Source organism: Phragmites australis, chromosome 1 (genome assembly GCF_958298935.1).
Source record: "Phragmites australis chromosome 1, lpPhrAust1.1, whole genome shotgun sequence".
NCBI lineage: Eukaryota > Viridiplantae > Streptophyta > Magnoliopsida > Poales > Poaceae > Phragmites > Phragmites australis.
In genome coordinates, this window is record NC_084921.1 from 9,556,272 (window position 1) to 9,583,486 (window position 27,215).

General features: G+C 44.5%; 5 protein-coding genes across 9 annotated transcripts; 2 read left to right on the top strand and 3 right to left on the bottom strand.

Moving 5' to 3' along the window:
* Positions 1–4,254: 4,254 nt before the first annotated feature.
* LOC133908704 (chaperone protein dnaJ 20, chloroplastic-like) lies at positions 4,255–6,846 on the bottom strand. 2 transcript variants are annotated; one of them, XM_062350839.1, is made up of 2 exons: positions 6,314–6,846; positions 4,255–4,799 (listed from the first exon to the last, which is right to left on the bottom strand). In XM_062350839.1, exons 1-2 carry the CDS (start codon positions 6,781–6,783, stop codon positions 4,742–4,744), a joined length of 528 nt encoding a protein of 175 aa, XP_062206823.1. In that variant the 5' UTR covers positions 6,784–6,846; the 3' UTR covers positions 4,255–4,741. The 2 variants fall into 2 exon arrangements, with proteins under 2 accessions (XP_062206823.1, XP_062206815.1); XM_062350831.1 differs by having other exon boundaries at positions 6,325–6,844.
* Positions 6,847–10,747: 3,901 nt separating this feature from the next.
* Positions 10,748–15,520, bottom strand: LOC133908714 (uncharacterized). Its single transcript, XM_062350851.1, has 3 exons — positions 14,314–15,520; positions 13,134–13,638; positions 10,748–12,312 (listed from the first exon to the last, which is right to left on the bottom strand). The coding sequence occupies exons 1-3, from the start codon at positions 15,311–15,313 to the stop codon at positions 11,370–11,372; spliced, it is 2,448 nt and encodes an 815-aa protein (XP_062206835.1). The 5' UTR covers positions 15,314–15,520; the 3' UTR covers positions 10,748–11,369.
* Positions 15,521–15,628: 108 nt separating this feature from the next.
* On the top strand, positions 15,629–18,897 carry LOC133908731 (uncharacterized). Of its 2 annotated transcripts, none has more exons than XM_062350882.1 (9): positions 15,629–16,059; positions 16,341–16,524; positions 16,636–16,886; positions 17,001–17,115; positions 17,270–17,362; positions 17,691–17,834; positions 17,918–18,032; positions 18,163–18,287; positions 18,605–18,897. In XM_062350882.1, exons 1-7 carry the CDS (start codon positions 15,695–15,697, stop codon positions 18,029–18,031), a joined length of 1,266 nt encoding a protein of 421 aa, XP_062206866.1. In that variant the 5' UTR covers positions 15,629–15,694; the 3' UTR covers position 18,032; positions 18,163–18,287; positions 18,605–18,897. The 2 variants fall into 2 exon arrangements, with proteins under 2 accessions (XP_062206866.1, XP_062206859.1); XM_062350875.1 differs by having other exon boundaries at positions 15,631–16,059; positions 18,203–18,287.
* Positions 18,278–20,994, bottom strand: LOC133908756 (probable bifunctional methylthioribulose-1-phosphate dehydratase/enolase-phosphatase E1 1). 3 transcript variants are annotated; one of them, XM_062350916.1, is made up of 8 exons: positions 20,831–20,994; positions 20,533–20,739; positions 20,268–20,423; positions 19,692–19,841; positions 19,499–19,600; positions 19,221–19,330; positions 19,015–19,133; positions 18,278–18,718 (listed from the first exon to the last, which is right to left on the bottom strand). In XM_062350916.1, the coding sequence occupies exons 1-8, from the start codon at positions 20,870–20,872 to the stop codon at positions 18,621–18,623; spliced, it is 984 nt and encodes a 327-aa protein (XP_062206900.1). In that variant the 5' UTR covers positions 20,873–20,994; the 3' UTR covers positions 18,278–18,620. The 3 variants fall into 3 exon arrangements, with proteins under 3 accessions (XP_062206900.1, XP_062206892.1, XP_062206907.1); XM_062350908.1 differs by having other exon boundaries at positions 20,530–20,739; XM_062350923.1 differs by having other exon boundaries at positions 20,530–20,739; positions 20,840–20,991.
* A 4,002-nt stretch (positions 20,995–24,996) lies between these two features.
* Positions 24,997–27,066, top strand: LOC133908723 (UDP-glycosyltransferase 75C1-like). Its single transcript, XM_062350863.1, has one exon. It carries the CDS (start codon positions 25,170–25,172, stop codon positions 26,583–26,585), a length of 1,416 nt encoding a protein of 471 aa, XP_062206847.1. The 5' UTR covers positions 24,997–25,169; the 3' UTR covers positions 26,586–27,066.
* Positions 27,067–27,215: the final 149 nt, after the last annotated feature.

The window sequence follows — 27,215 nt, forward strand, 5'->3', positions numbered from 1 at the left end:
AGTACAAGCTTTCTATGGACACCTACGACGATTGATATAACACTTAATGCATCCTTGCAGGTTGTGCATGAATGGAAGGATGATCTATTCAAGGAGAACAATCTAATGGAAGCCATAGCCAAATTTCATGCAAGACCTTTTCGTTCTGCGTTAACCGCTCCGCTCCAACATGCAACCACTGATGACCTTAGAGCCTTGTTGCATGAGCGGCGTCAAATGTATCTCAGGGTGTGCAAACTGACTGAACATCCTTATGTGCTTGGTTTCTCTAGGAGGCAAAGAACGACAATGATGTTACCTGATCAGTATGCATCCCACATTCAGGTTTATCATTTTCTATTTGGTCACCATGCTTATCTTTTTTTCTATTGATTCGAATGCTCCTCTTTTACGTTAGGTGTTCTCGAAAGACTCACAGTTGATCAATAGAGAGATCACAAACTTCTTGGTGATGTATATGCTCTTCGACAGGGGTCTGATGTCTAGTTCGTGTAGAAGAAGACGATGGTTAGAAAACTTAAGGGTTGCAGGGGCACCCTCTACTACTCACCAGAAAATGACGAGGACGATGAGGATGATGATTCCATGCCCCCCATGCCATAACGTTCCAGCAGCCATACAGGAGAAAGTTCAAGGATCATTACAAGAGGATATTCACACACCACATCAAGATGACGTTCAATCAACAAGTAAATAGGACGGGGTAGTACCGTCATAGCTCAAGATGACGACGATGACAATGATTTCATACCACAATGACCCCTCCCTCCGTTGCCTCCATCTCCAGAGAACATTGATGACCCTAAAAATGATGGTAGATTTGCTAGTACCCATCCTTATAACTTCCCATCACCACCTTAGAGACAACAACCATCTTATCCTAATAGTATTGACTGGCACAACTGACATTCTTCCGCTAATTTGCGTTGCCACTTTCCTCTGCCATCTTGAGATAATGTAGGTATTCAACATATATGCAATATGAACTATACAAATGCCACACATGACTATTTATATTTACCTTTCTATTTCATAAGTTCAGTTTGATGGATGTATGGTTAGTGTCTTATATTAACTTATTAGGTTATGAATTATTTGTAAACTTTATGTCTAATCAATGTGATGGTAAGTTTATTATATCAACGTACTATTCAAGTATAATTATTTTCAACATATAAAAAGTATTACTTAGAAATCTACTTAACTATCATTCCACCGAACTCACTCACGTACTCACGAATACACTTCGGTGTATACAAATGACTACTTCATCTCCACAACATGCTTGTTATAGGTAAATTATAGTCGTTCACAACCTCAATTGCAAACACACATTACTGCAACCACACATTGCTACCAGCACAACACCTATGTCGTGAGTCAGGCTTTAGATATGAAGTGACCATACGACTCAGTTTTAAGCATGAAATGACAACACCTGGTTGCCAGCACAGTATCTCTGTCATGACTCACACTGTACATACGAAGTGAGCACATGACAATGCTTTAAGTATGAAATGACAACACCTCTGTTGTGAGTCAGGCTTTAGACAGGAAGTGACCATATAAATCAGCTTTAACCACGAAATGGTAACACCAAGTAACAACTTTCACAGTGAATCCCTGCCAAGCATCAATATCACAACTTTTCCAGCTTTCACAAGGAATCCTATGCTCCAGCCCTCAGTCAAGCTTGTGCACACAGTCCATGCACCAACCTCCATCCATTATAAATAAACCCTCACTCATCCATGGATAGACCACTCCTTCCTTAACTCTCTTAACTGCAATATCTTCCTCCGCTCCACCAAACCCACCCAAGAAGCTTGATAGGGAATGAACATCCACTTGTGACCCCAATGCACCTTCATAGGAGAGAATGCCTCGAGCCAATCCATACCAAGAATTAGATCATAACTCTTTAATGGTAAATTTTTAGAGTAAAGTGAATTTTGTAGGTGTGAATATACTAATCAGTATGGACAAGTTCAGAAGTACATATAAGAATATCCTCATTTGCTACATGTACTTGCATTGGTTGAGTGATAGCAGAAATACCTTGCAATTGAGAAGCTATTGCTGCACTGAGAAAGGAATGAGAGCTACCTGAGTCAATCAATATGAGAATAGGTTGGTGCTGAATATGACCATGGAGTTTCATGGTTCTTGGAGCATTCTATCTAGTGTAAGCAGCATCTGACAGAGCCATGAAAAGTTATTCTTTAGGAGAAGTGGGTATGGGATCATTTGATTGATCAAACTCGTCCTCTTGGAATAAATCCCACACTTCATGCAAAACATGCAATTTCATAGTGGGACCACACTTGTGCTCACGATTCCATCATTCACCACACTTATGGCAAAGGCCCTTGGTATGTCGATATGCTCGCAGTGAGGCCATTTTATCCTTAGTTACTGCTGCTCGCGCTGCTTCAGTATCTTTTTTGTCATCAGCATTCGCTGATAGTTTAGGCACCTGTGGCACCAGAGGAAGAGGAAGAGGTTGTGGTCCTATGGCGCTTGGCTTGGACCACGAGAACTCCTGTTTGCGATAATCTCTTTTGCGTGTAGAGTCCGCCACTTCTTCCTGCAATGCAGCAAGCACAAAAGCATAATCAAGGTCTCATGGACGTTGAATCAAAATAGTAGCTCTAGTGTCCTCTTTTATACCATCCATAAACCTCATTGTGTAATAACGTGGGTCAGTGATCGACTCATATGCATTGAGTTGATCAATCAGTTTAGAGAATTGTTCCACATATTCATGAATTGACCCTGTTTGTCTAATGTGAAATAGCTGACGAATGAGTAGATCATGTTGATCTCTACCAAAGCGATCATGAACTAACATGCAAAATTGGTGCCAGTTTAATTGCCTAATGCGGCGCTCAATTGATTGCAACTAACGAGCAGTTGCGCCTAAAAAGTGCATGGTCGCCACTTTGATCCATATATCAGGGGGGGGGCACTATATAGATCAAAGTAATCATCACTCCTAGATTGCAACAATTTTGGTGTCGAGCCATCAAATTTAGGGAAATGCAGTTTGGGCAATTTGTTCGAGAAATCGTGGCTAGATGAGTAATGACGAACAACCAGCCAACTAGTGACATGAAATCCCAGAACATGATCATCAAGAACAAGTGGTTGAGAGTGGTGAGATTCATGCGTACCTGTGACCGGGAGATGAGAAAGGGTGGTGACACACCCAGACCTACGCTCCTTGTGGTGTGTGTCGCAGCGGTGCCCGCTGGGGCCGATGACCATTTGCTCGGCAGGTGAGGCAGCCGCAGCCGTCTCCGGTGTTATGAGAAGACCCAGCGAAGGATAATCTTGCTCAAGCAACACCCGATCGAGGTGCTTGCGGATCACTGCAATCTCCATCTTTAGATCACCCACGGTGGCATCCATTTGAGGCTTCCAGAGACCGATGGACCCCACTGTTCATCCAATTGTTTGAACCGTTCTTCGTGCTTCAAATTGGACTCCGCCAATTGCTTCTCGACGGCTTGCTTCAGACTCTTCATCTCATTGAGCAGGAGCTTCATGCTTGGATCCATGGTGTCTAGCTTTCGCTAAAAACGAGTGAAGTGGTTGTGGGACTCCAGAGTGCACTAGATCGGTGTCTCTGATACTGGTTGTTAGCACCCCCGATCAATCGGAATCACACAGCAAGATCAGGAAGTAGAAGGAGATCAAGATAGTATTAATCAGAGCAGGTTTCGAGTTCAATAGGAGGAGGAGGTTGGAGAAGAAGAAAGAGTTGGCAATTCTGTTACCGCTTGCCCGTCTCAACCAATCAACGCCAGCTATATCGCGCCCAGCTACTCACGCACGCCAACCCCTTGCTCATCACTCGGGCCTGCTATGCCGCACACATTGCACAACCATTCTAACCCACTTACACGGTAGTTGGGTTGCAAGACCCGTTTTCCGCACGTGCTGTCTGATGCTCAATCTTCTCCCGCTTCTTGTCCCGTTTGCCTTCAGTTGGCGGCTGCTGGACAGCAGCGCTGATACAGTGGTGTGCACTAGGCTGCAAAAGGAAGTCACAAACCAACAGCACAACGCCTATCCACACCTTCACATGCGTTCGTAATCACAACTCACAAGACATGTCTAGGTGACAGTGACATGGAAAAGATCCATCTACACCCTATATTCCAATGGGTTTCTATGGTGTATATACAAGTTAAACAATATTAGAAACACATCAGAGAAGCAGAGAACATGAGCCAAAACGAATCCATGCCCAACTTAAAATAGAACTAGCTTGCTTATTTTTGTTTGTTTGTAAATATTTACATTGGACCAGAAAGGATTCAGAAGAAGCAACATAGTTGAGTCTCTTTTACATACAGCCGGGCAGCCACCTACTCAAAAACTACCATGGCCATGGATCTTGGTCAGCATCCAGCAGCCACTCCCCAGGAGGTGCTGTTTTTCAATCCTTACAGATGCAGCCGCTACAGCTACTACTGCTACATTACTTACTAAGCGTATCTGATATAGGGTTGCTGCAGAGTTTTCCACAGGCCAGCTCATCTCGAGTACACGACTTAATACCTAATCATACCCACCCAACCATGTAGTCGGTTTTGGTTCAGATGCTAAACAGGAGAATTATAGCATTGCAAGGGTTACTTTCACAATTATTCTGCTCATGATGATTCGGCCCTTCTCCGCATCCGAGCTCCCCAGGATAGGTTCTCTTCTGAATCCTTCATCATGCTCCTCCTCTTCAGCTCCGCAACTTGGTCTTCCCAAGATCTTCTCCAGCCAGATTTATCTTCCTGGTCCTGTGGTTACATAGCTAGCAAGTTAGTGAGGGAACTGCAAACAAGCTTGACAGAGTTGGAACTTGGATAATAGAATAACAAAAGATGGTTGACACTTGAAAATCATCATGGACATTGTCAACTTAAAAATTTCCACGTAATTAATGGTTCTCCATTGGGAGTTGGCATAACCCATAAGAACAGGAAGATAAGCTTACTTCTGCAGTTTTCAGCCTTCCGCGTAAGGCACCACTTTTCAAATTGTTGGTCAGATAATCTTATGCATGACATACATGAAAGTGACTTCTCCCAGTTCTTCTGAATGTTGCTATTTGTTCATTATCCATGCCTTATTTGTGCATTTCTTGTACTAGGGAAAATTCCTAGCCATTCCCTATTCATATGTATGTTGCATAAGGGTGAATTGATGTTCATTTGTTATATTCATGTATGTCAAAGAATGGTGAATTTCCACTTGCTCCTTGGTATATTAATTTTTTCAGCATAAAATTTTATCAATCTTTCAAGCATCAAGAAAAGTTAAAGGCAAACTCAAACACTCAATATTCATAGCTAGTAGTAAACCACAAGAGCTGTTCTAAAAAACCAGCTCTGATGAAGCCTTAGTTCATCAGTTGATCAGTCAGCCATCTTAAGTCGGGCTGAATCCACAAATAACTGTCATGCCAAGACATGAAAATTATATGTTTGCGAGTGTTCAAAATTGCATAGGCTAAAGAGTCAATCAAGCTAAAGCCTGCCCAAAATTTGGCGTTGTAGCTCGGCCAAACAGGACCTTATTAAATACAACACGAGCATCAATGCAAAAGCCATGCTTTAACAAACTCATTAATCAGCATTAACCAAGGCCACCTAGATTGTACAGTAGTATTTCACTCAGGATGCAGATGTGCTAACTCCTATGAACGAAATAACATCGAATCAAGGAAATTGTTTTTCCAAATGATATAGTCAAAGCACCAAGAGGATCCAGATCCTACAACCCAGAAGAACAGATGAGTCCTCACAGGTAGAGATCAAAGATCTGAACTTTGCAAACACCCTGAGTTGAAATCCCAACGAATTCCAAGTCAAGAAATTTTTGCCGACCGTTCATTCTCCATCAAGTCCAGTAAATTCGCTACGCGCACCAATTCAGCAGACTTCGATTGATGCGGCAATGGATTTCAGTGCCTACAGAGGTAGCTTCCTATCCAATTCAGGAGCTAAAACTTAAAGTGGAAGAGGAGATTTGCTCTAGGAAATTTTAGGATTTCCTTAAATCAAATTTGTACTAAATCCTAGGTATTTAGATCCTAAAACCACCTTTCGAAACAGGCCTTAAAGTGGCCCAAGATCCCAGCTTTAACCCAATAACCCACAAATCAAGAGTGATCCTAGCTAACGATTGCACCTTTAGCAGTTGGAGAATCATGCAATGCAGCAGTTGATGGCAAGGCATGGAAAATACCACGAGAAGCCAAGAGGTGGAGGCTGGAGCAAGTGAGAAAGGGAGGAGACAAGCTAGAGCAGACCAGTGACCCACCTGGTGGTGGTAGGCGCGGGCGGAACGGGACGCGGAGAAGGCGAGGCGGCAGATGCCACAGGCGAGGGCGCGGTCGTAGCTGGCGCGGCGGCTCGGGTCGGAGAGCGTCTCGTAGGCCTCCTGCACCTCCATGAAGCGGCGCGTGTTCTCCGCCGCCGCGCCCGGCGGGGACACGTCCGGGTGGTACTTGAGCGCCATCCGCCTGTACGCGGCCCGGACCTCATCGGGGCTCCCCTCCGACGAGATCCCGAGCAGGTCGTAGAACGTCGGCGGCGTCTGCTGCTCCTCCGTGCGCACCCCGCCGGCGTCCTCCCGTCGGACGCCCCGCGCCAGCAGGCGCAGCGCCGAAGGCCGAGAGCCAGGAGCGGCCCACGGGCGCCGTCGGAACGCGACGCGGCTGGCGCCCATGGGGTGGGCGGTGGGGACGGCGGCCGTGGGGGAGGTGGCGAGGTGGGGCATGTGGGGTGTGGCTTCTTGGCTCGCTCGCTCTTGGATTTGTTTTGATGGGTGCGCTTCGGTTTACGCAGGTATTGCCTATTAATATGGAGTATTAAATGGTACTTACGATGAAATCGGACGTGACAAAAAATTAAACGAGGAAAAGAGGGAGACTGTGTCTAGTGCAAAACAAGTACGCTCAAAATCGTCTTGGGTATATACTTTCGTATTTATTTATTAGTTATACAAAACTTTCTAAAAATGTATTATAGAAGATATATTAGACCATCTTCAACAGAAACTCTAAAAATTCACATCCTATAATATTGTTACAATATTCTCTAACATTATTATAGCATAAATTATTTTTTTCATCTCCAACCGACATCATATTTCCTACCTTTCGTTACTTTCCTCCTCCCCGAACCTATGTACATACTCAGTGCACAGTAATGAGGCATGCTACGGTAGGTACCAAATTTGCGGCTCCTTCATCCCGGTCGTATTACTGTAGCTGCGAAAAAGTACATTTGGAGTTTCTGTTGGAGAGGGATACGGTGTGGAGGAAGAGGTATTTTACTGTAGCAGAAAGAAAAGGTACGAACACTACCTCTATTAGAGTTGACGTTAGAGAATTATTTTTAGCATGTGTTTCTTGCATTCTCTGTCATCTAAAAAATAACTATAGATATTATGCACGGGAAGTAACCTTAGAAAGGAATGCAAGTCCAGTAATAGACAAAACTGTTCACTACAGTTTTTTCTCAAATCCCATGGAATTGCACTGCATTTACATGTTTATGTTAAATTCACATAAAACTCTTGCATTTGAAACAAGTACTGTTTCCCCCTTTTCTTTGGTGGAGCAAGCAACCAATATTTGCGTTATAGATTGGTCGTTCGCCGATGTCAACCAGAGCTTCCGTTTCTTTTCTGAGAAAAAAAAAACCTCATGGTTTATGTTACTTCACTCAGTTTCTTTTTCTTCATTTCTTGTGAAATTTGAAACTGTGCTATACCACTGTGCACAACTCAATAGTAACTACAGTATATCATTGATAACCACATAATTCATTGGTGTCCTCAAATCACGGCGTGCATGTGTTTGTTGTCCGGTCTGATGGAGTCCTGCACTGCTATTCGCGCGAAACAGAACAAAATAGACGTGCAGTTTTCAAAACTCACTGCAATATGCATATACTTTACCATATTCTTAGCGCTGTTTTTTTTTACCGATTCTTTGCTCTGGTTTTATAACACGTGAGATAAGGATCATGATTGTTCCTTGGAGTATCCGGTTTGTTTGGTTACGCAACATACCGCTGACCCAATATACAATGCAGTACGCCGATCATGCGCCATTGGACACTAATTTTTTATTTAACTAAGCAAGCTGCCAAAATTAAAAAAACAAGCTAGCCTATTTTTTTCTCCAGAATAGCAATGTCAGACTGTCATAAGAAAAAGAAAAGAAAAACCTAGCTAGCAGCCTAGCACCAATGCACCACGCATATTATTTTGGACTGTGAGACATCGAAGCAACTAATGTAAGAAGAGAAACCTCCCCATTGAATCTGCTTAGATGCATCCATGCCTTTGGATCATGTATACATCATTCACGGTTGGCCCTAGCTACCAAAAAAAGACGTACTACTCTGTATAGATTAATCTCAATAACATCGATCTGGTGAATACTTACGGTTGAGGTGCATTATATTTCATGAAGAATTAAATAATGTAAAAGGACCGGCGAAGATGTCAACATTCAAGGATGTTATTTAGTATAAATTTTGATTTCCTTTATTAATCATGCAGTTTTATACAATTTACATACACATCGACTAGATTTGGTAGGTGAGGATTCTCGTGAAGCCGCCTCGAAAAGAAATTTGAATGCGGATCACCACATCTCTTTTCTTTTCCACTGGCCCTGCGAGCTAACTCTTTTCTTTTTCTTGAAGATGAACATGGAGCAACACTATTACTCCACTATGGGCATGTTAGGCAGATTTCTAACTTCAAAATTTTTTTGGAGCTAGATGTCTTTATCACTAAGAATTCGTAAAGTCAGAGTTGTAGGTATGTTGAGAATGCTTATATGAGTTATTTTATTTATATTATATATTAAAATAGATACTTAATCTACTTTATTTTAGGTAACATCTAAAAATTGTATGTGCATGCTTTATTCATATGGCATGCACACCTATTTTGCTCTGAAAATATATAAAATTGCTTGCGAGTTTGAATCATTTTTCTAAAATTTACTTGCAATAAAATTGTTCACAAATTGTTCTCTTTTTTATTGAAAATATGTATTAGTTAGATCTAATATTGTCTTTGAATGATTCTAATTTGTTCACAAAATTTGTTGAACACTCGATTTAAATTGTCTTAACATGTTTCTTAAATTGCTCACGGATACATTCTAATTTGCTTACAATTTTTTATAAAATTGCTTACATAACTGCATTTAAGAGGCAGACAACCAGATGAATTTTTTATCAAATAATTTCTCTATTTTTTGCCATATATTGAAATTGATCACAGATAAATGTTACAAGTCCATAGGTACAAAAGTTCAAAAATAAAATAAAATACTCATGTTTAGACCTTTTTTTTTTTACTAAAACTAGTTGTGCATGCTGTAAGTCTAAAATATGCTCATACGGTTTTAAGATATATCCTTTATTTTAACCTACAAACTATAAATCTAAGGTGAAGCTAGAATAATGGAAGATAGTTTTAGAGGTGAAGCTAGGATAATGGAAGGGAGTTACGGTTTCCATAGAAGGTCGTTATCGTTGACGGACGCTGTCAGTGTACAAAGAGTCTAGATATAGACGTGATTATATAGTAGCCAGAAAGGACAAATTATAGTAGTAATATACTCCATTTAACGTGGAGAAGGTTGGCGGTTCCTTTCATTCGTACTGAAGCAGGGAAGGTGCAATTTCGTCCATGTGATAAAATAATGTGAACGGAGAGGATGTAGAGGGATTTTCGCGTAGGATAGAAGTAACCTTAGCTAATAACAAAATGAATGAAAGAAAGAAAGAAAAAAAGTCAGCCGAGCTTTTTTAGTGCTTCCCACTATATATTATCTTCTGGGAACCCCGTGTTGATATAAAAACAAGGAAGCGCATATGGTTCACTTGTAGCTACGACGCAGAACACAATCTTTATTCCAGAGAGGGCATGCCATATCCACCAATTGAGCACCCAGTACCAGTATTGATCCCCTATACATGATAATGATAAAAAACAAACAGAGCAGAAAAAGAGGGAAGGAAAGGAAAGGAAACGAACTGTTCTGACTTCTCAAGATACCAGACCTGCGAAACTAAAATGCCAAGAAACTAAAACTCTCTTCCAGTTGTCCCCAAAAATAGGATGGAAAAGGTAACCTGAATGCACAACATATGGTAGGTAGGCATTTGAAGATGCAAAACTAAGAGGCTAGCATTATTTATCACATCCATAGCACAAACTCATACCTCATTCTAAAGACAGGTGGCTATTAGAGTTAGCCGACTCCCCTCAAAACATACTCCAATGGCAATCCTCTTTGAAAAACCTGCACAGGTTTCCCAGTACGACAGCACCAATCACAGCAGGGTAAGGTGCAATCTGACAGTGCTTGCTGACTAAAGAAGCAAAAATAAAATGAAGAAAAATAGGAAGATGCAAGGAAGGCATTTGTTTGAAGATTTGCTGCTTATCTGAGGAGCTATCAAGGCACATCACTCGAATAACGGGTTGATTGCCTCACATCAGTCACTTAAACTGGCTTCTGAGGCAGAACCCTACCCTGTCACTCAAAAAGAACAAAAGAGAAGAAAAAAAACAAACAAAAGAAAAACAATGAATGCCAGGAGATATATACATATCAATTTAGGCAGACTGGTCAAAATTAAGCAGCAGACAAGATGATAGATAAACCTACATCACAACTCCCTGTGTTTGTCAAAAGACCAGGCACAAATATTGGTTAAGCATATCGAACTTTTCGAACCATTACTGATACAAGATACACGTAGTACTAATCATATGCAACAAAAAAGTACTTGAGGCGAACTAAGTGCATCAGAATTCAGAAGACGTTTACAGTATGCAGAGGAACATATTTAGACCATTTAACTAGCCAAAGCATTCCAGCTGAAATGTAACATAGCCTAGAAGATAAGTTGTTTACAGTCTTGTATATGGACTTTACTTGAGTAAGTGTGTACTCCATTGAATCTTCAATCAACATCCCAGATACAAGCTCCAACTCGCCATGGTATCATGAGCCTGAAATGACAAATATATGGTTGGTTTTGACCTCACTGTATGAAATCACCTTACAAGCTTCAGTGTTACAATTAGAAGTTCAAGGAGTGAATCTCCATCAGTTGAGTTGATGAGGAATAGATTTTAATATATCAGATGAACACTCCGAACAGCACTCAAGTTCTTCAAAGATCTTCATATCCTGCAAATAAAACTCCTAAATCAGAAAGGAAGATAACAAACACCAGCTCAGCATTCTGCATCATCATCAATCAAGTGATTCTGTGGTCAGCCAACTGAATGATACAGAAGCCAAGTAAATACTGTGGTCACTATCATATAGCAGACTCTCCAGTGCCCCCTAATGCGCTGTCTCTTCCAGGTCCAAGTTGCCCATTAAGGTCAGCTACAGCAGAGCACACATCCTTCCCTTCATCATATTCCAAACCAGCTTCATGTCTAGATTTCTTATGGTTACTATTACTGTTGTTCAGAATTTCATCTTCAGATACTGTTGAGCTCCTCTTATGAGCAACCGCAGAAGTATCCACCTTTTTATCTTCCGCTGGATCCTTTGCAGACCTTTCATCTTTGTCACCTCTATTACCTCTATGAGATCTTTCCACTGGATCCTTTACAGACCTTTCATCTTTGTCACCTCTATTACCTCTATGAGATCTTTCCACTGGATCCTTTACAGACCTTTCATCTTTGTCACCTCTATTACCTCTATGTGATCTTCTTTTATCATCCTGTATCTCGGACTTTCTGCTGTCCTTTTTATCACTGTGACGATGCTTTCTCTCAGGAGATCTGGATCCTGAATGCCTGCTACGACGAGAAGAACGATGGTCGCGAGTTGGTGATGATTTGCTTCCCTTATGGTGTCGTGGTGATCTTGAACCAGCCCGAGCAGACCTTGATTTTGATGGGCTTAAACTTTCTTCTCTTTGTTGCTTGGGTGACCGAGAATCAACTCTGGAGGGCTTCTTATGCCTTGGACTTTTACTTCTGCTCCTGTTTCTCCTTGAACTAGATGAATCATGATCACGCGATCGGTCGTTCTCTCTTCTTCCAGACCTGCTATACTTGTCCCTATCATCCCTATGCAATCGATCACTACCATACTTTAAGTGGCGAGATCTTGACGGTGACCGTGATCGGTGATCCCTGGAGTGTCTAACTGGGGGGGAGTAGGAGCGAGATCGCCTGCTCCTACGGTACTTGATAGGTGACCTTGACCGAGATTTTGATCTTCGAGTAGAGGGTGATGGTGATCTGGAAATCAAATAAATTTGTCAGGCTTCAGCACACAATATGTGGGAAGGAAAAACAACCAGTCTCTTTTTTTTCTTTTCTAATTTTAAGTGAGAAGCGTCTAGAATGAAAGAATGTATCAGGAGAAAATTCCATGCATTAATGCAGTCAAACCAAAACTCCAAAAGAAGTGACACTGCAGCAAGTTCCTACACCGAGATATCTCTCAATCTATTGCACAAACTATACCTGATAAGGATATGCCAGAATACCAAGAGATACATAAATCATAAACACATTTATGTTAAACTTTGAAACTTCTACATGAGGTTTATTCTCTGCCTTTTACTCACTTGACTGCTATATAAATTATAAATCAGACGATTTGCCATCCCTTTTTGAACTTTCATAACTCGTGAAATGCCGAGTAGGCACAAATTCCCCCAATTTGGGGCCTACCATAAACACATATACATAAATGGCAAAATATAAGCCAAGCAACAAAACACGTTATTGAAACTACATCTATCTATTCAGAATAAAGCATGAGTTTTCTATTAGCATTTAGCAAACACACAATCTCATCCATATTTCTATTATCTAAAAGAGGAAAGAACATAGCAACATTCTCTTCACAAAAAAATGAATCGATGCTCTAGTCCTAACTCCCAAAGTAGATGCAAACTAGAATCAGGAGAACACAATCTTTCTGTCACCAAATACTAAAAGTACAATGACCAGAAGTTGTTCCAGATCAAGAAAGATGTGATCATTCAAGTTACATAAAATCGTGTAAGTGTAACCTTTAACGCATGTAGAATTGAAGACGTGTAAAACAATACCTTGACTTCCCTTTTGCATCCTTTTCTTCCACATTGTCCCCACCAAAACCCTCTGCCTTCAACTTCTTGCTTATCTCAGCAGCCCTTGCTGCTGCTGCTTCAGTGGCAGATTTCATGGTGGCCGCACGTGCAGCAGCCTGTTGGGCTGCTATTGTCTGCTGCATCAATAGCGCCTGCTGGAATTGCATCTGTTGCAACTGAACAGCTTGCTGCATCATCATAGGCAAGTTACTATTACCCAAATTAGTTTTGGGAGGAAGAGATTTAGCCATCTCCACATTCAATGGGCGACCACCAACATCCACGTTATTGAGTTGTAATGCTTCAGTTGCTTCTTCTGGTTTGGAGTACTCTACATAAGCAATGTGCTTTGAATCTGTTATGGTACAATCAACAACTTTACCACAGTGCCCAAATAGCTTCTTAATATGATCCACCGTAAGAAGTGGACTCAGGTTGCTAATTTGAACAATTTTCTTCAGAACATCAGCTTTATCCATTGAGCCTACAAGGATACAATGTGCAAGTGAGTATCTAAATATGGAAAAATCACTGTTAAGTGCATGTTCCAGTTTAGAACAGCATACTTATATAATTTCAGCTTGAACAGAAGTTAGGGTGATGGAATGTTCAGTAAGCAGCTTAAATTAAAAGAAGCAGTTTTGCAGAGCTCACAACTTAATTTGCTAGGTAGAGTTGCCATCTTAGCCAGGTAAGAAATATGTAGTTTACCATGGCATGTAAAGAAAAAGAATCATGAGCAAACAACAATAGAAGCACCAAAAAAATGTAATATTGCAATAATGATGCTACTCAGATGATAAATCTGCAATATGATAAAAAAACAATAGGCCAGTAACTTTAGCTAGCGTGTGTCATGCAATCAACTTACTTTAGCAAATACCAAAGTTTAGGGTGAAATTTTTGGAGTTCCAGAGAGATGCTTGCATGCTTGGTAAGAGGATTAAGGCAATGAAATCTACGGCAATAAGCACATAAACAATACAACGATCTAACCAAGCATGCTGTATGTAGCTTACAAGATTATGAATCCAACAGGCAATGGCCGAAAACAACAGCCTCAGTCAGTCACCTACCTTTCCTGTTCCTAATTCGACACTAGATCACCTATGAAAATCAAGTAGAAAATCCCTATTAAGTTTTTGGAAGGAAGCATTACCTGAAGCCTCTCTTGTGGCCTTGGAATTGGCCTCCATCTGCGCATGTGCCTGCAGTGCCTGAGCAGCCATGATGGCCTGTGCGGCTGCCATGGCAGCTGCAGAGGGCGCCATGGGCGCATGGCCAAGGGCACCAACAGACGTAGTGGCAGCAAGCACGGACATCAGCAGCTGCTGCGGCGGGTGGCTGAACTTACAGTCGGTGTCCGCCTTTGCGCATTTACCGTTGACATGCTCCCGGCATATCTCCCCCAGCGAGGCACCGACCCCCGGCAGGACGATTCCACCAGAGGAACCGGTGGAGGAACCAGGGATGAGGCCAAGTAGGCTGGGAAAGGCGCCAGAAAGCGCGCCTGTGTAGTTGGGCATGTTGGGCATGGTCTGGTTAACCATGTTGGGGTAGGCGGAGGTGACGGTGGGGAGGGCGTTGGGGAAAGCTGCCGAGGATGCGGCGGTGCAGGCGCTGAAGAAGACGGGGAAGGGGCTGCCCATGACGGGGGCGCCGTCGAGGTCGACGTGCACCATGTAGTTGCCGCGCTTTTGGACGGCGTAGGTGACGGCATAGGAGCCGTCGCCGTTGTCCTTGACGGCGCCCTCGAGGTCGTCCCCACCGACACCCGCGGCGGGGGAGACACGTACACGCACGCGCGCGCCGCCGGTGGTGAGCCTACGGCCGTGACGGTCCTTGGCGATGACGGTGAGGGTCGCCGGAGCCCCCGCGGAGCCGCCGGCGATGCCAGGCCCGGCGGCGGAGCACTCGGAGGGGTCGACCGGGCCGAGTGGGGTCGGGGCGTCGTCGTCGGAGTCCGGGGAGGCGGCTTCTGCAGGGGAGGGCGGGGCGGGATCCGGTTCCTGGTCGTCGTCGCCGGACGCGGCGGAGGCAGCGGTGAGGGCCTTGAAGGTGGCGTCGAAGGCGGCCTTGGCGGCGGCGGCGGTCTCGGCCTCGGACTTGAGCTTGGCCTCCTCGGCCTGCCGCACCCAGATGGGTTTGGGCGCCGCCATGAGAGCACGGCTGCTGCTGCTGCTGCTCCCGCCTAGCCTACCCAGATGCTCCTCCTAGGCTCTGCGGCTCTGCTAGGGTTTCGTCGAGGAGGGGGAAGCAGATCGAGAGATGCCGAGGAAGAGGAGGCGGAGTCGGATGAGGCAATCAAATCAGGCAAGGCAAGCCAAGGGAAAGGCAGAGAGATCCTCGGGAATCTAGCAAGCACATCTCCAAGACGGCCCAAGGGGCCTAGGGAACAAGGCCCAACTGGCCCAATAGGATTGGGATTCGATTCCCTTTTCTTCCTTGGATTTGGAAGCCCTACGCTGCCGCCTGCGCGACGACAGGGCTCAGTAGAGGAGAGAGAGAGAGAGAGAGAGAGAGAGAGAGAGAGCCGCCCCATGGCGCCGCCGCACGACCCGCGCCGCCCGTACAAGCGCCCGGCCATCTCCGACCAGCAGCGCCGCCGCGAGATCGCCCTCCAGGCGCAGTCCGCCCGCCGCGCCGACGCACAGGCGCGCGCCCGCACTCTCGCCAGCTCCCTCCTCCGCACCACGGCCCCTCCTGCAGCCACCCATCACCACGAGGACGAGCAGGAGCACGAGCACGAGCACGAGCACGAGGAGGAGGAGGAGGAGCACACCGTCGCTGATGTCGCCAACGCCGCCTCCAAGCTCCGCGGCTCCGATGCGCGCCGATGGTTCGCCCGCCAGATCATGCTCCCAGAGTGGATGGTCGACGCCCCTCCCCACCTCGCCAGCGACTGGTCCGTCCCCTCCTTCGCCCCCCCCCCCCTCTCCTTTCACCTAACCTGCCCATCTGAATTCGATTTGATTCATTCCATCCAGTACTGTTTGCTGCTCTATGATCCCCCAAAGATGCCTCCTTTCCCCCCTGACATCAACAAAATTCCTTCTGTTTCAATTCTGGCCGCACTGTTGCATTGTGTCTTAGCATAATGTTGTATTAAGTCTTAACATTACAGTGACTGACAAGATAAGAGGATTGACACTGCTGCAATGTTTCTTCTTCCATGTATGTATCTAGGCATGTTTCTGCCAGGCCTGCCGGCAAACGTTGTTTGGTCGTGTCATCCAATAGCATGACAATTAGCAGGGTCCGTAACGGGTCCATCCTTCACCGATTCCCTTCTGCTCTACCGAATGGATCAAAGAGAGACATCTCCGGCCCAGCAAGCTCCTACTCCATCCTTGATTGCATTTTTCACGAGGTACTCAAAACAAACAGTTTTTCTTTTCATTTCGTGCCAGCTCCTTGATCTTTCACTTGCTTCCTGCTTCTGTGCCTGTTTCCGATGTTTGATTGTGCTTCTGTGGTGCAGCCTGATGAAACATACTATATCATTGATATGATTTGTTGGCGAGGCTATTCGCTGTATGACTGCACCGCCGAGTTCAGGTTTTTCTGGGTAAACTCTAAGCTCACAGAAACATCAGCTGGTGATCCTCCATCAACGTACCACAAATATAGATTCAGTGTGGTCCCTATGTACGAATGCACTCTTGAGGGTCTCCAAGCGGCATACTCGGGGAGCACACCTTATATCAAAGATGGCCTGCTGTTTTACAACAAGTAAATTCCTTATTCCTTTGATCCCTTCTATGAATACGTTGTAGTTAGTCATATCCACATATTTGTTAACTTCCTCTATCAAGCATTCACAAGGTTGTTTTATTTTCTTACCAGGCATGCACATTATCAAGCTGGAATCACACCCCTTGCACTAGCATGGAAAGATGAGTCTTGTAGCCAGTATGTTATTGATACAGACGGCAAGGGAGAAATACCAAGTGAGCAGCATGTATGTTTTTCTCTTTTTGTTCGATTCATATTATTGCCAACACATTTGATTATTCTCTTCAAGAAAAATTCAAACAAAGTATTGTCAACTCTGGTGCCAGTTATTGTTTCATACCTAATGATTTTATTCGCTTTGTTTCTTCATTTGCTATCAGCTTGTGTTGGAGTTGCAAGAGGATGGAAAGCTAATTACTTCTGATGACCCTCCTGTTGTATTTGGTAGCTTGGACAACGAATTCATACAGAAGGTATTGCTTTGAAATGCAGCTTATTTCCAACCAAAAAAGAGTAATCGTCATATGGAATCACACATCTCAATGTTTCCCCCCTATTTATAAGGGTGTATGTAAACTTCAATTCGGCATCTGACAGCCCCTTCCACATGCTCCAAGTTTTTAGTTGGTGACACTAGTACATGATTATGTCTTGATGTTTTGTCCTGATTGGGAGAATCAGCTCATCTCCATGCGCAGATTTCTTTTCAATTTGTCTGCCTCCATTTACTGTGATTACCTGTCTGCTTTTCTTATCTGGATATGTTTGAAGCATTAAACTTAAACTTGTATTATTCTGCAGTCAAACCTGCGACCAGGGAACCTTCTCCGCTTTGCTGTAAGAGATGAGTGTGTGGAACTTGTGGATGGAAAGATGCATATCGGTGAGCTGCAGTTTGTTGGAAGGCCGCACCGTGCTCGTGCTTTTGCTGACAGCCATTCGAAAGTAAGTGCTGACATGAGAATGCATTAATATTCATAAATTTTCCTATTCATCACAACTCCCTCTGTTTCTCATTATATGCACAGGCTTTGTTCCAGTATGCTGCAAGGCATGCTCCTCTGAGAATTGAGGATCTGGTTGCTTCCATTCAATCAAACAATATGGAGCTTGAATCCACAGATGTTGAAATGCAAGATTAAGGTGAGGGAATAATGATCCGATCTTTTCATGTGTTTGCACACAGTGAATTCTTCCGTCATTAGTTTACCTCTTCTGCAATTTCTCTTTTCTTGAGTTTTTGTCCATGTGTAATGGGAATCTTTTCATACAGAGTATATATGTGCCAATATTTACTGTTTGATTGGATTCAGGAAGGGAGACTTCATGATCAATTGAAACTTGTGCAACTGAAAGCGAATGCAAAGTTAGGATGAAGCGGATGCAAATGAGGCCAAGGTCTGTCTCACTCCTGTTTATGTGTGTTGTTTAGCTAGACACTTTACACGGGTGCTTTTTCTAGCATCACCCAATACATAGATCATTTTACAAATAAAATTTTTTTGACCGAATTTTACAAATAAATTTAAAATTTTAGCACAAGGATTTGGATAGAGTACCCTTGTGTTTCCGGTTTTTGGAACCCCATTCATACCGAACCACATACAAGGTCTTGAAACCATTCTGCCAACTTGTCTTCCTTTAACTTGCTAAATTGTTAACCGTGCTAGTGTACATATAGCAATTTTGAAATTAACCATTTCTGCATATTGCAGGTTGAAGATGCGGCATTCATGTCAAGATTTCAGCAAACGACCTGATTGTCTGAAACCCATGATTTTCAGGGAGCGGAGTGTTTCCAGGTCTTACAGATATTAGTACCTCAAGACCTGTAAAAAGAATTTAAACAGTGTATGAGTTTCTTAAAGACAAGCATTCTAGACACTGACATGTACATGGATGTGATGTGTAATGTAACTCAAATTAGTATCGTTTGTCCCGAGTTTGCAACGTGTGAATGACAGTTTGAACAGATGAAAAATACTAAAAGGAAATGTGCATGAGTGTATCCACATGTTTTATACCTTCTTATTTGATGGTTTTCCCTTCCGCTAGGGACCTAATTCCTACTATCTGGACCTAACACAATGTCATTTTTTTTAGCCAAGCAAAATGGTGTGAGCACCTGCGGCCTTTGCTGCCGTGGCTTCTTGATACACATCTGTCAAGAACAATATTTGCGACGGCCGATCTACCCCGACTGACTGCCAGATTTCGTAGTAGCTGCGAGCTTCTCTTTTGGTTCTGCACAGAAGATACAAAGAGCAAAATGGAGTAATCATCAAATGATGGGCCCATCAGGTAACAAGTTGTCCAAAAACATTAACGTACCCAACCGTTGTGTCAAAAAATCCACACAGGTATTTCCTGAGGTCACCGTAACTAGTGTTCCCGAAAATAAGCCTCTGGGCTTCTCTGCTGCCACTCGAGTATATGTAAGTCTGCAATCATGTGTTATCAAGTTAAATGGCCGCACAGGCAAGAGTTTTTAGGCTGTTAATGAGTGTATATATGAACTGTGACAATATATTAATGTGCTCTTGGATGACGATGATGTGTGAAATTGAAGTATCCAGATGTATAGCGTCGTTTTGAAGAGTAACAAGAACCTTGATGCCGCTGGCGTGCCACTTCTCAAGCGCCGGAGGCACATCCTCAAACACCACTCCTTCGATTTCTTGGCCCTCGAACCCAGTTCTCCATATGTGACCCTGCATGTGGATCAACGCAGAGAATCATCTTATGAATTGAAACTCACAACGTGCTATGAAAATTACGATTGGCAAGAGATGCTGGGGGCACCTGCAACTGCTTCAGCGATGTTATCTTCCTGTCCGCCTTGATCATGGCCTCGACGTTGGCAGCCAGAGCATCGATGACCTTGTCCTTGCCAGCCTCGTCCGGCGGAACCGGAACGGCGCCGGCGACCCCCTCAGCTAAGTCTTGCTCAACCTGGCATATCTCTCTTTCAGAAAGGTACTATATCATGAAGCCATTCTACAGCATTACCTAGAAAGTGAGATCAATTGTGGCCACTCCAAGTACTCCCTCAAGTTATAAATACATATCATTTTGAAAAAGTTTATTAAACTTTTAAATTTTTGACTAACAATAACTTTCAAAGTATTTAATTTAGAAACCTTAAAATCATATAGGTACATTTATTTTAAAAAATGTTTTATGATATCATCAATTCAATAGATCTTTTAAATATATATATTCTAATAGAAAATAGTGATCGAAGTTATATATTAGAAATCGTGTCTTATCCAAAAGATAGGAGGGAGTAGTATTGAACAAACTGTTCATCAGGCACAGCTGATGCATCTAGGCTGCGCTATCCATCCCAGCATCGAGTCGAGTAGTTTCAGCAGTGACCTGAGCACGCAGCAGCTTAATGTCATCCTTGGTCTCGTCGGTGTCGTAGGTGGCGGCCAGGTGCCTGCGGACGTTGCCGCGGGCGTAGGGGAAGAGCACGTCCGTCACGAACGAGATGGGGCTCGTCGTCCCCTCGATGTCCAGCACCACGCATTGCTGCGTGTCCCGGTGGAACGAAATCAAAATTGTTTCAGCATATGCTGGTACTAGATTGCATCGCTAACGATTATTATAGGAAAAGAATGGAGGGTTGATCACGCACTACCGATGACAATTGAGGAAGATTGGTTGCGCCGCCGGCAGGGGCTGCTCGTAGACGACGGTGACCACCATCTCCACTGCTTTTATGCTTCGCCTGACCCAATCGCTGAGGGGTGGTGAATCCAGCTGCGACGTTTACGGCAACCTTGAGCGACCCAAGACCGTGCGGCGGCGGAGGCGGAGGCGGAGGCGGAGCGAGGAATCTCAGGCCCTGCAGCCGGCGAGGATAAGAATCATGCTAAGGATAGGAGATCTCGTGGTGCGGTGAGGTGTGGTGGGGTAACAGATGAGCGGAGGCGTACCTTACCGACCTGCGACACCGGCGGCAGCAATGGCGATGCCATGGTCGTCTTCGTCCTCCTCTCTCAGCTGCTCACCGCATGCGTGGAGAACTCGGGATGGATGCCGGGGTCAGCCGCACAGGTGTGGCTTTTCCGGTCACTCAGTCCAGCGTGTGGCTCCTCTCGCACGTACGGGCAAAATGCGTTCTATGGAGCAAATCCAAATGGTGTGAAACTGGGCCAAATTCAATTCGGATCGGAATATTTGTCGGTTTTTTTAGTAGTAGCCGGAGATCGAAAAGGAGAATAAATTTATAATTTGCTACTTAAAAGACTGATCATTCAATTAGGATAACACTCGTGTCAATAAAATATAGTTATATCTGAGTTAATAACTATAGGCCAAAATGACATGTAACGAAGCTACTTTTTAACAGTAAAAAATTAATTATCGATCCAAGTCCATAACTGGTAGTCTGTTTAGATATTGAGACCAGGACCCAAATCGTTAGAATTATTCTAAAATTTTCTCAAGATATGAATAAGTAATCATGTCACAAATCACGACCATACTAACTGCACACTTCTGTAGCTTACCGATCCAAGTCTCAGCCGCCTCGTATAGCCATTTTTATCGCTTTGTAAGAGGTTCTATCCTCTTCAAATACCCAACACGCAGATCTCAATCAAGAAAAACATCAGCTTTCTTCTTGCTATTCTATCACTCAACTTTTTATTAATCCTAGTTACAAGGTTAAACAGTAACTGAACGGAAAAAAAAAAGAATGTATACAATCTTTATCTTTATAATCTAAACCCCCTCAGTTTCTCGGCCCGTGGATGCGCCACGTCATCCTCAAAACCTTAGCTGTCAGATCTCTACACGGAGAAAAAAAGACCGCTAGATCTTCCTCATGTGAAGTTCGCATCTAGCCCCTTAGAGAAGTGTCGAGTCACTAGCCTTGCAATCCGATCCTCCCTCACGCATCTCTCTGCTTTGTCTCCCTCGATGGATCCGTGAATTCCCATATCCCCATAACTGTCACCTCACAAAAAAAAAGAGAAAGGCACCACCCTCGCTACCGGCGCCGCCTCTACGGGCTTACTCAACATGCTTCGGGGCACCTCCACCGCTGCGCTCTCCACACTCCTCGGCGTGACAGTCATTGTGGTAGCCTTAAATCTCAGAAGCAAATTCTATAGGATCGGGTCCTACGAGAGACCCCATTCCCTGTGATGACATGTGCTCCCCCTCTCTCTCTTTTTCAGTTCAACTATTAGATTACAAGATGTGTGGCTGGATCAGGGTTTCACGAAGATCTTTTCTAGGAATGTCCTATAGAATTTGCTTTATTGAACCTCGATTAGACTGTTTTAGAGAGACATAGCTGCCTTATCTCCCACCGTGAAACCTAGGAGTATCTCGTAGCCATCACCCCACGCTCGAGGACTCCTAAGGTTTCTGCAGGTGGCTCCGTTTTATTTTGCTCACGATTCCCCCAAAATACTGTAGATTTGATTTCCTTTTGCTGAATGTGGATTGCGCCGTTGTTATGTGCTTAGGAAAGGTATGCCCCTCGGTAGATTTGAGCTTTGTCTCCTGTGTGCAATGGGTGGTGTTAGCCATTTTTTTCTTTTTTGCGAATCGGGTGGTGTTAGGCATTGTGGGATCAATGCCACAGTAGCGACCATAGACCTCTTCCTTGGATTCAGCTATCCAGGCCAATTATTTATCACACAAAATTATTTAGGTTTCTCCTTGCTCCCAGCGAGCAGATTAAGCTCAATTATTATTCTTATGTCAATGAGAAAGTTCGTGCCGTGCTCATACACTTGCTCGATTAAGTGGTGGTGATTTGTCCTGCAATTGTCCCAGTACCACCTCATCAAGGAACTTTACAGGCTACGGCTTATCCAATTGTGTATGTGCCATTGTTCCTATGGTATGTTAATGGCTATCTCACATATTAACAGTATTTTTTGTTTTACTGTTTGTTTTTTCTGTTTGCTGCTTTCAGTTGTGAACACATATATGCCCAGCAGAGGTGGAATCCTGCAGCTACATTGTTACCAGTTTGAAAAAATAAACAAAAAACAGTGGCAGCTTAGAATCTGTATAACTTTCATATGCCCAGCAAACTGTTGCCACAAACCATCAGTTATGTCCAAGATTAATGTGAAACTAGCTTGTGTTGCATACTTGCATATAAGGTATATCGTTTCCTTTTCTTAGCATTACTGTTCTTGCCTAATAGCTTGGGACGGTTTGTTTAGTTCCAAGTCCTTGAAAGAGCATATAACATCTATTCTATTATTGTTATCTCGGTAAATCGGTATGGTGGATTATCAAAATGGCTCTTAAACATACTGGTTATTTTAACCAATTGCTATCGACTCATAGGATAAGTTGCTGCATGCAAGATTGAAGTAAACACGACGGAGTCCGCAGACAATACCCATACACTCCTTTGTTTTTCGGATTCACTAAGTACCTGATAAATATGATATTACAGTGAGAACATGTTTAGGTTCAGGTTATTCTCAGAAGTCTTGATTTGAAGCTCTCAAGGCCTTTACACGAAAGGAACATAATGGTCCTGGACTCCTGGCGAGAAATCGCAGCAGTTAATTAAGTTCCCTCATTTTCGACTTCCCATTTTCTTGGCCAGTTTTAACAACCATGTTTAGATGGTGAAGTCTTTTGTCTTGCTCGATTGCCACAAAAATTTCAGAAATTCCATCTAACACATTGATTGATTCAAAGGTCTGTATAAACTTCAGTAAGCTGTTCTTTGCCTTTTTTTTACTTTGTCAATAGTCAAAGAACAAGATGGTAATTGGAAAATTCCTGATAGCATGGTGCTTCCATGCTACTACAGGGACTGCGCATTTGTAAAATGACTAAACTCCAAATAGGATAGTGCTTTTGCTTAATAAGAGGGGAAGCTGGAAAAGTAGCTCATACATCATAAAATTGCAAAGACAAGTATACCATCAATGCTACATTCTTTTTCTTTTGTTGGAAGGAGATTATACAAGGTTAGATATGGGTCTAACATCATGCACTTCTCTTGATATGCAGTTTTCATCCTATGGTTTAAGTTTATGTCCTATGGATATATATGCCTGATTGCTGCAACAACGTAGACACAGAAGAGCTGAAGAAAGGAGTCAGCAGTACCGTTTAGAGACGAATTGTTGAAAGATTATATATTTTGTGAAGCAAACAATCAGCAGATGCACAAGAGTTTTTCGTTTGCTCACTGCACAAGAACTCTTACACAACATGCATGGTAAGGTGTATGTCACGCTTCAAGTTGGACTGCTATGTCTTTTGGAAGTTGCATAATATTTCTCCTTTCCTGAAATCAGCTGGCTCAGGTAACTGGGCGTACCAAATTTCTAGCATATTATTTAAACATACACACATGACACACCTATACACTCAAACTAACTCTCATCTACATATGTGTACACTAGACCTACAAACTATACACATATGGATTGATTAGGAGATACAACTTAGCTAAGAACATCTCCAACTATATTCTCTTCGTTCCGTTCCCTTCCCAATTCCACTCCCCGTTCTCATTCATTTTATTTTCTCTCATCTACAACAACTTTTTTTTAAAAGAATTCGTGAAGTGAAAAGAGAGATAATCTTGTCCTAAAAGTAATGATATTAGGAATCATTTCGTAAAAAGAAATCGTTGGATCGTTGAAGCGAACGAAAAATCTTTTATAAAGAAATTCTGAGTGCTGATAGGAAACCGTTGAAAACCATCCAACGTGACTGGGAAGGATGAGACAACCGAGTTAGATCCCAGGATCGAACCGGATCCACAAGTGGGTAGAAAGGAAAACGTTACAGGCTATTTTAAGGACAAGATACAGTCGCCAACCCCGGTGGCCGAAGACACCTCTTAAACATAGAATCCAAAGTAAAGGGAAAGTAAAGTTTACCCTTAATTAAGGGCACACACTAAGGTACCTTACCTCGAGAGCTCCGCCACCGCAAAGCACTAACACTAGTCCAACAACATCATACACAAGCACCATCATCTAAAAAAGCATCACCTGCCTCCGATCCCTGTCATCTCAACCATCAGTAACACCTATAATGTTAGTTGTGATGTCATAATAACAATTGGGATCCACAGGTTCTGTGAGCAGCAAGCATCCGCACTAATTCTGACGCAGACAGCAAAGGCGGAGGCCGACCGGTCACCAATTGCGTGGTGAACTCATGCCCGACAAAATCCACTTGCAGCAGCAACACTACCGCAATCATATGAACTTGTTGTGAGCTCGCTTGCTTGATCTAAGCGTCTAGAGCAGTGAAGTTCGACGTGCTGCATCAATGGAGAACCCTCCCGTGTTGGTGCAGCACTTTCTGTTCGTGACCAGCCCGCTGCACGGCCACATGAACCCGGTGCGCTGCCTCGCCGCCCGCGTGGCGGCGGCGAATCCCAGCCCGCGCGTCACCTTCTCCACCGCCGTCTCCGGCCACCGCCTCATGTTCCCCTCCCTCGCGTCACCCGACGAGGAGGTCGTGGACGGCGCGCTGCTGCACGTCCCCTACTCCGATGGATTCGACGAAGGCTTCAACCCGAAGGTGCACGACGTGCGCTCGTACAGCACGCGAGCGCGTGCCGTTGGGTGCGAGACCCTCTCCGGCGTCGTCGCGCGCCTCGCCGCGCGTGGCTGCCCCGTGACGCGCGTGGTGTACACCTTCCTGGTTGGTTGGGCCCTAGACGTCGCGCGCGCGCACGGCGCCCGCGCGGTGCTCTACTGGATCCAGCCGGCCACCGTGTTCGCCGTGTACTACCACTACTTCCACGGCCACGGCGCGGCGCTGGCCTCCTGCGCCAACGACCCTGGCCGCGACGCCAGCGTCCAGCTGCCTGGGTTGCCGCCGCTGAAATCCAAAGCGCTCCCGTCCATAGTGTCCATCACCTCCCCGGAGCAACCCTACTACACGGCGCTCACCGCGCTGCACGACATCTTCTCGGCGCTCGACGAGCACAGGCCCAAGGTGCTGGTGAACACGTTCGACGCACTAGAGCTGGACGCGCTCCGCGCGGTGCCGCAGCTCGAGCTCGTCGCCGTCGGTCCGGTAGTGCGGGACGAGGCGTCTTCGTTGAGCACCAGCTCGTTCCAGCGCGAGAACGCGAAGGAGTGCATGGACTGGCTAGACACGAAAGCCGCGCGCTCCGTGGTGTACGTGTCGTTCGGGAGCATGCTTCAATTGAGCAAGCGTCAGGGGCTGGAGCTGCAGCGCGGCCTAAAGGCCACCAGCCGGCCGTACCTGTGGGCGCGCAGGGGCGCGGAGCAAGAAGGGCAAGACGCAGACCTGGACGAAACGAACGGAGGCGCCGGCAGAGAGCAAGGGATGGTGGTGGAGTGGTGCGATCAGGTACGAGTGCTATCACACCCAGCGGTCGGGTGCTTTATAACACACTGCGGGTGGAATTCTGCGCTGGAGAGCATCACGCGCGGGGTGCCCGTCGTGGCCGTGCCGCAGTGGACAGACCAGCCGACGGTGGCGTGTCTGGTGGAGGAGCGCGCAGGCGTGGGCGTGTGCACGCTGGTGGACGGCGAGGGGGTGGTGGAATGTGCCGAGCTCCAGCGGTGCGTGGAGACCGTGATGGGCGACAGCGACCGCGCCGTGGACATCCGAGCATCTGTGGAGCAGTGGAGAGAGCAAGCGAGGGAGGCAGTCGCCGGCGGTGGGATGTCAGAGAGTAATCTCCGGGTGTTTGCGTTTGGGCTATGATTGAGCGGGCTGTGGATGGTATGGTAGGTAGCAATATGCACTGAGCATATATACCTGGACTAATAAGGGTACGTTTACTTGACCGGTATTGCTATATTTTAATTACCTAGGCATTTTGAAGCCTCTTCTCACCCGAATTTTCCTTTTTCTCCCCTTTGTTGTGTTTAATCATGCCTGGTGTGGAGTTGTATGTGTGCGTGTGTTGGACTGACCGTCAGTTTTGGGTGAGTTTACTCAGTTAGCGCATGAGTTCAGTTAGAGGTTGTTAGCTCTGACTGAGCATAGCGGGATCATGGCGTCGTGTTTATCATGGGCGCTAGAATCGGTCAGGACGTGTTTCGTGTGAGTGCCTATGGACCTAATAAATAGGAAAGCCAAAAAAAGAGGGGATTAGTTCCTGAACCCCAAAAAACTCGTTGTGCGCACTCTGCGCTGAACTCGCTCGCTTAAATCACTGTTCATCATCTGAAATCATTGTAGTTTCTGTTGGTGATATGCTCTAGAGGTAATCATAAAGACGATTGTATCACATATATGTTTGTATACATTTTATATATTTTTAAATAATATGTTATTCATTTTTTTATAATAATCATTTATATTGATTAGCAAGTATGTAACTTGTTTATA

Excerpts from the sequence above, each read along its gene's own strand:
- LOC133908704 (XM_062350831.1), bottom strand. The coding sequence starts at position 6,783 with ATGCCCCACCTCGCCACCTCCCCCACGGCCGCCGTCCCCACCGCCCAC. Across the intron at positions 4,800-6,324 it reads CCCGCGCCTACCACCACCAG|GACCAGGAAGATAAATCTGG; the intron begins GTGGGTCACTGG and ends ATGTAACCACAG.
- LOC133908714 (XM_062350851.1), bottom strand. The coding sequence starts at position 15,313 with ATGGCGGCGCCCAAACCCATCTGGGTGCGGCAGGCCGAGGAGGCCAAG. Across the intron at positions 13,639-14,313 it reads GGCCACAAGAGAGGCTTCAG|GCTCAATGGATAAAGCTGAT; the intron begins GTAATGCTTCCT and ends GTATCCTTGTAG. Across the intron at positions 12,313-13,133 it reads GATGCAAAAGGGAAGTCAAG|ATCACCATCACCCTCTACTC; the intron begins GTATTGTTTTAC and ends TTTGATTTCCAG.
- LOC133908731 (XM_062350882.1), top strand. The coding sequence starts at position 15,695 with ATGGCGCCGCCGCACGACCCGCGCCGCCCGTACAAGCGCCCGGCCATC. Across the intron at positions 16,060-16,340 it reads CCCCACCTCGCCAGCGACTG|GCATGTTTCTGCCAGGCCTG; the intron begins GTCCGTCCCCTC and ends GTATGTATCTAG. Across the intron at positions 17,363-17,690 it reads ACAACGAATTCATACAGAAG|TCAAACCTGCGACCAGGGAA; the intron begins GTATTGCTTTGA and ends ATTATTCTGCAG.
- LOC133908756 (XM_062350908.1), bottom strand. The coding sequence starts at position 20,872 with ATGGCATCGCCATTGCTGCCGCCGGTGTCGCAGGTCGGTAAG. Across the intron at positions 19,331-19,498 it reads GGCACGCCAGCGGCATCAAG|ACTTACATATACTCGAGTGG; the intron begins GTTCTTGTTACT and ends ACATGATTGCAG. Across the intron at positions 18,719-19,014 it reads CACGGCAGCAAAGGCCGCAG|GTCTTGAGGTACTAATATCT; the intron begins GTGCTCACACCA and ends TTCTTTTTACAG.
- LOC133908723 (XM_062350863.1), top strand. The coding sequence starts at position 25,170 with ATGGAGAACCCTCCCGTGTTGGTGCAGCACTTTCTGTTCGTGACCAGC.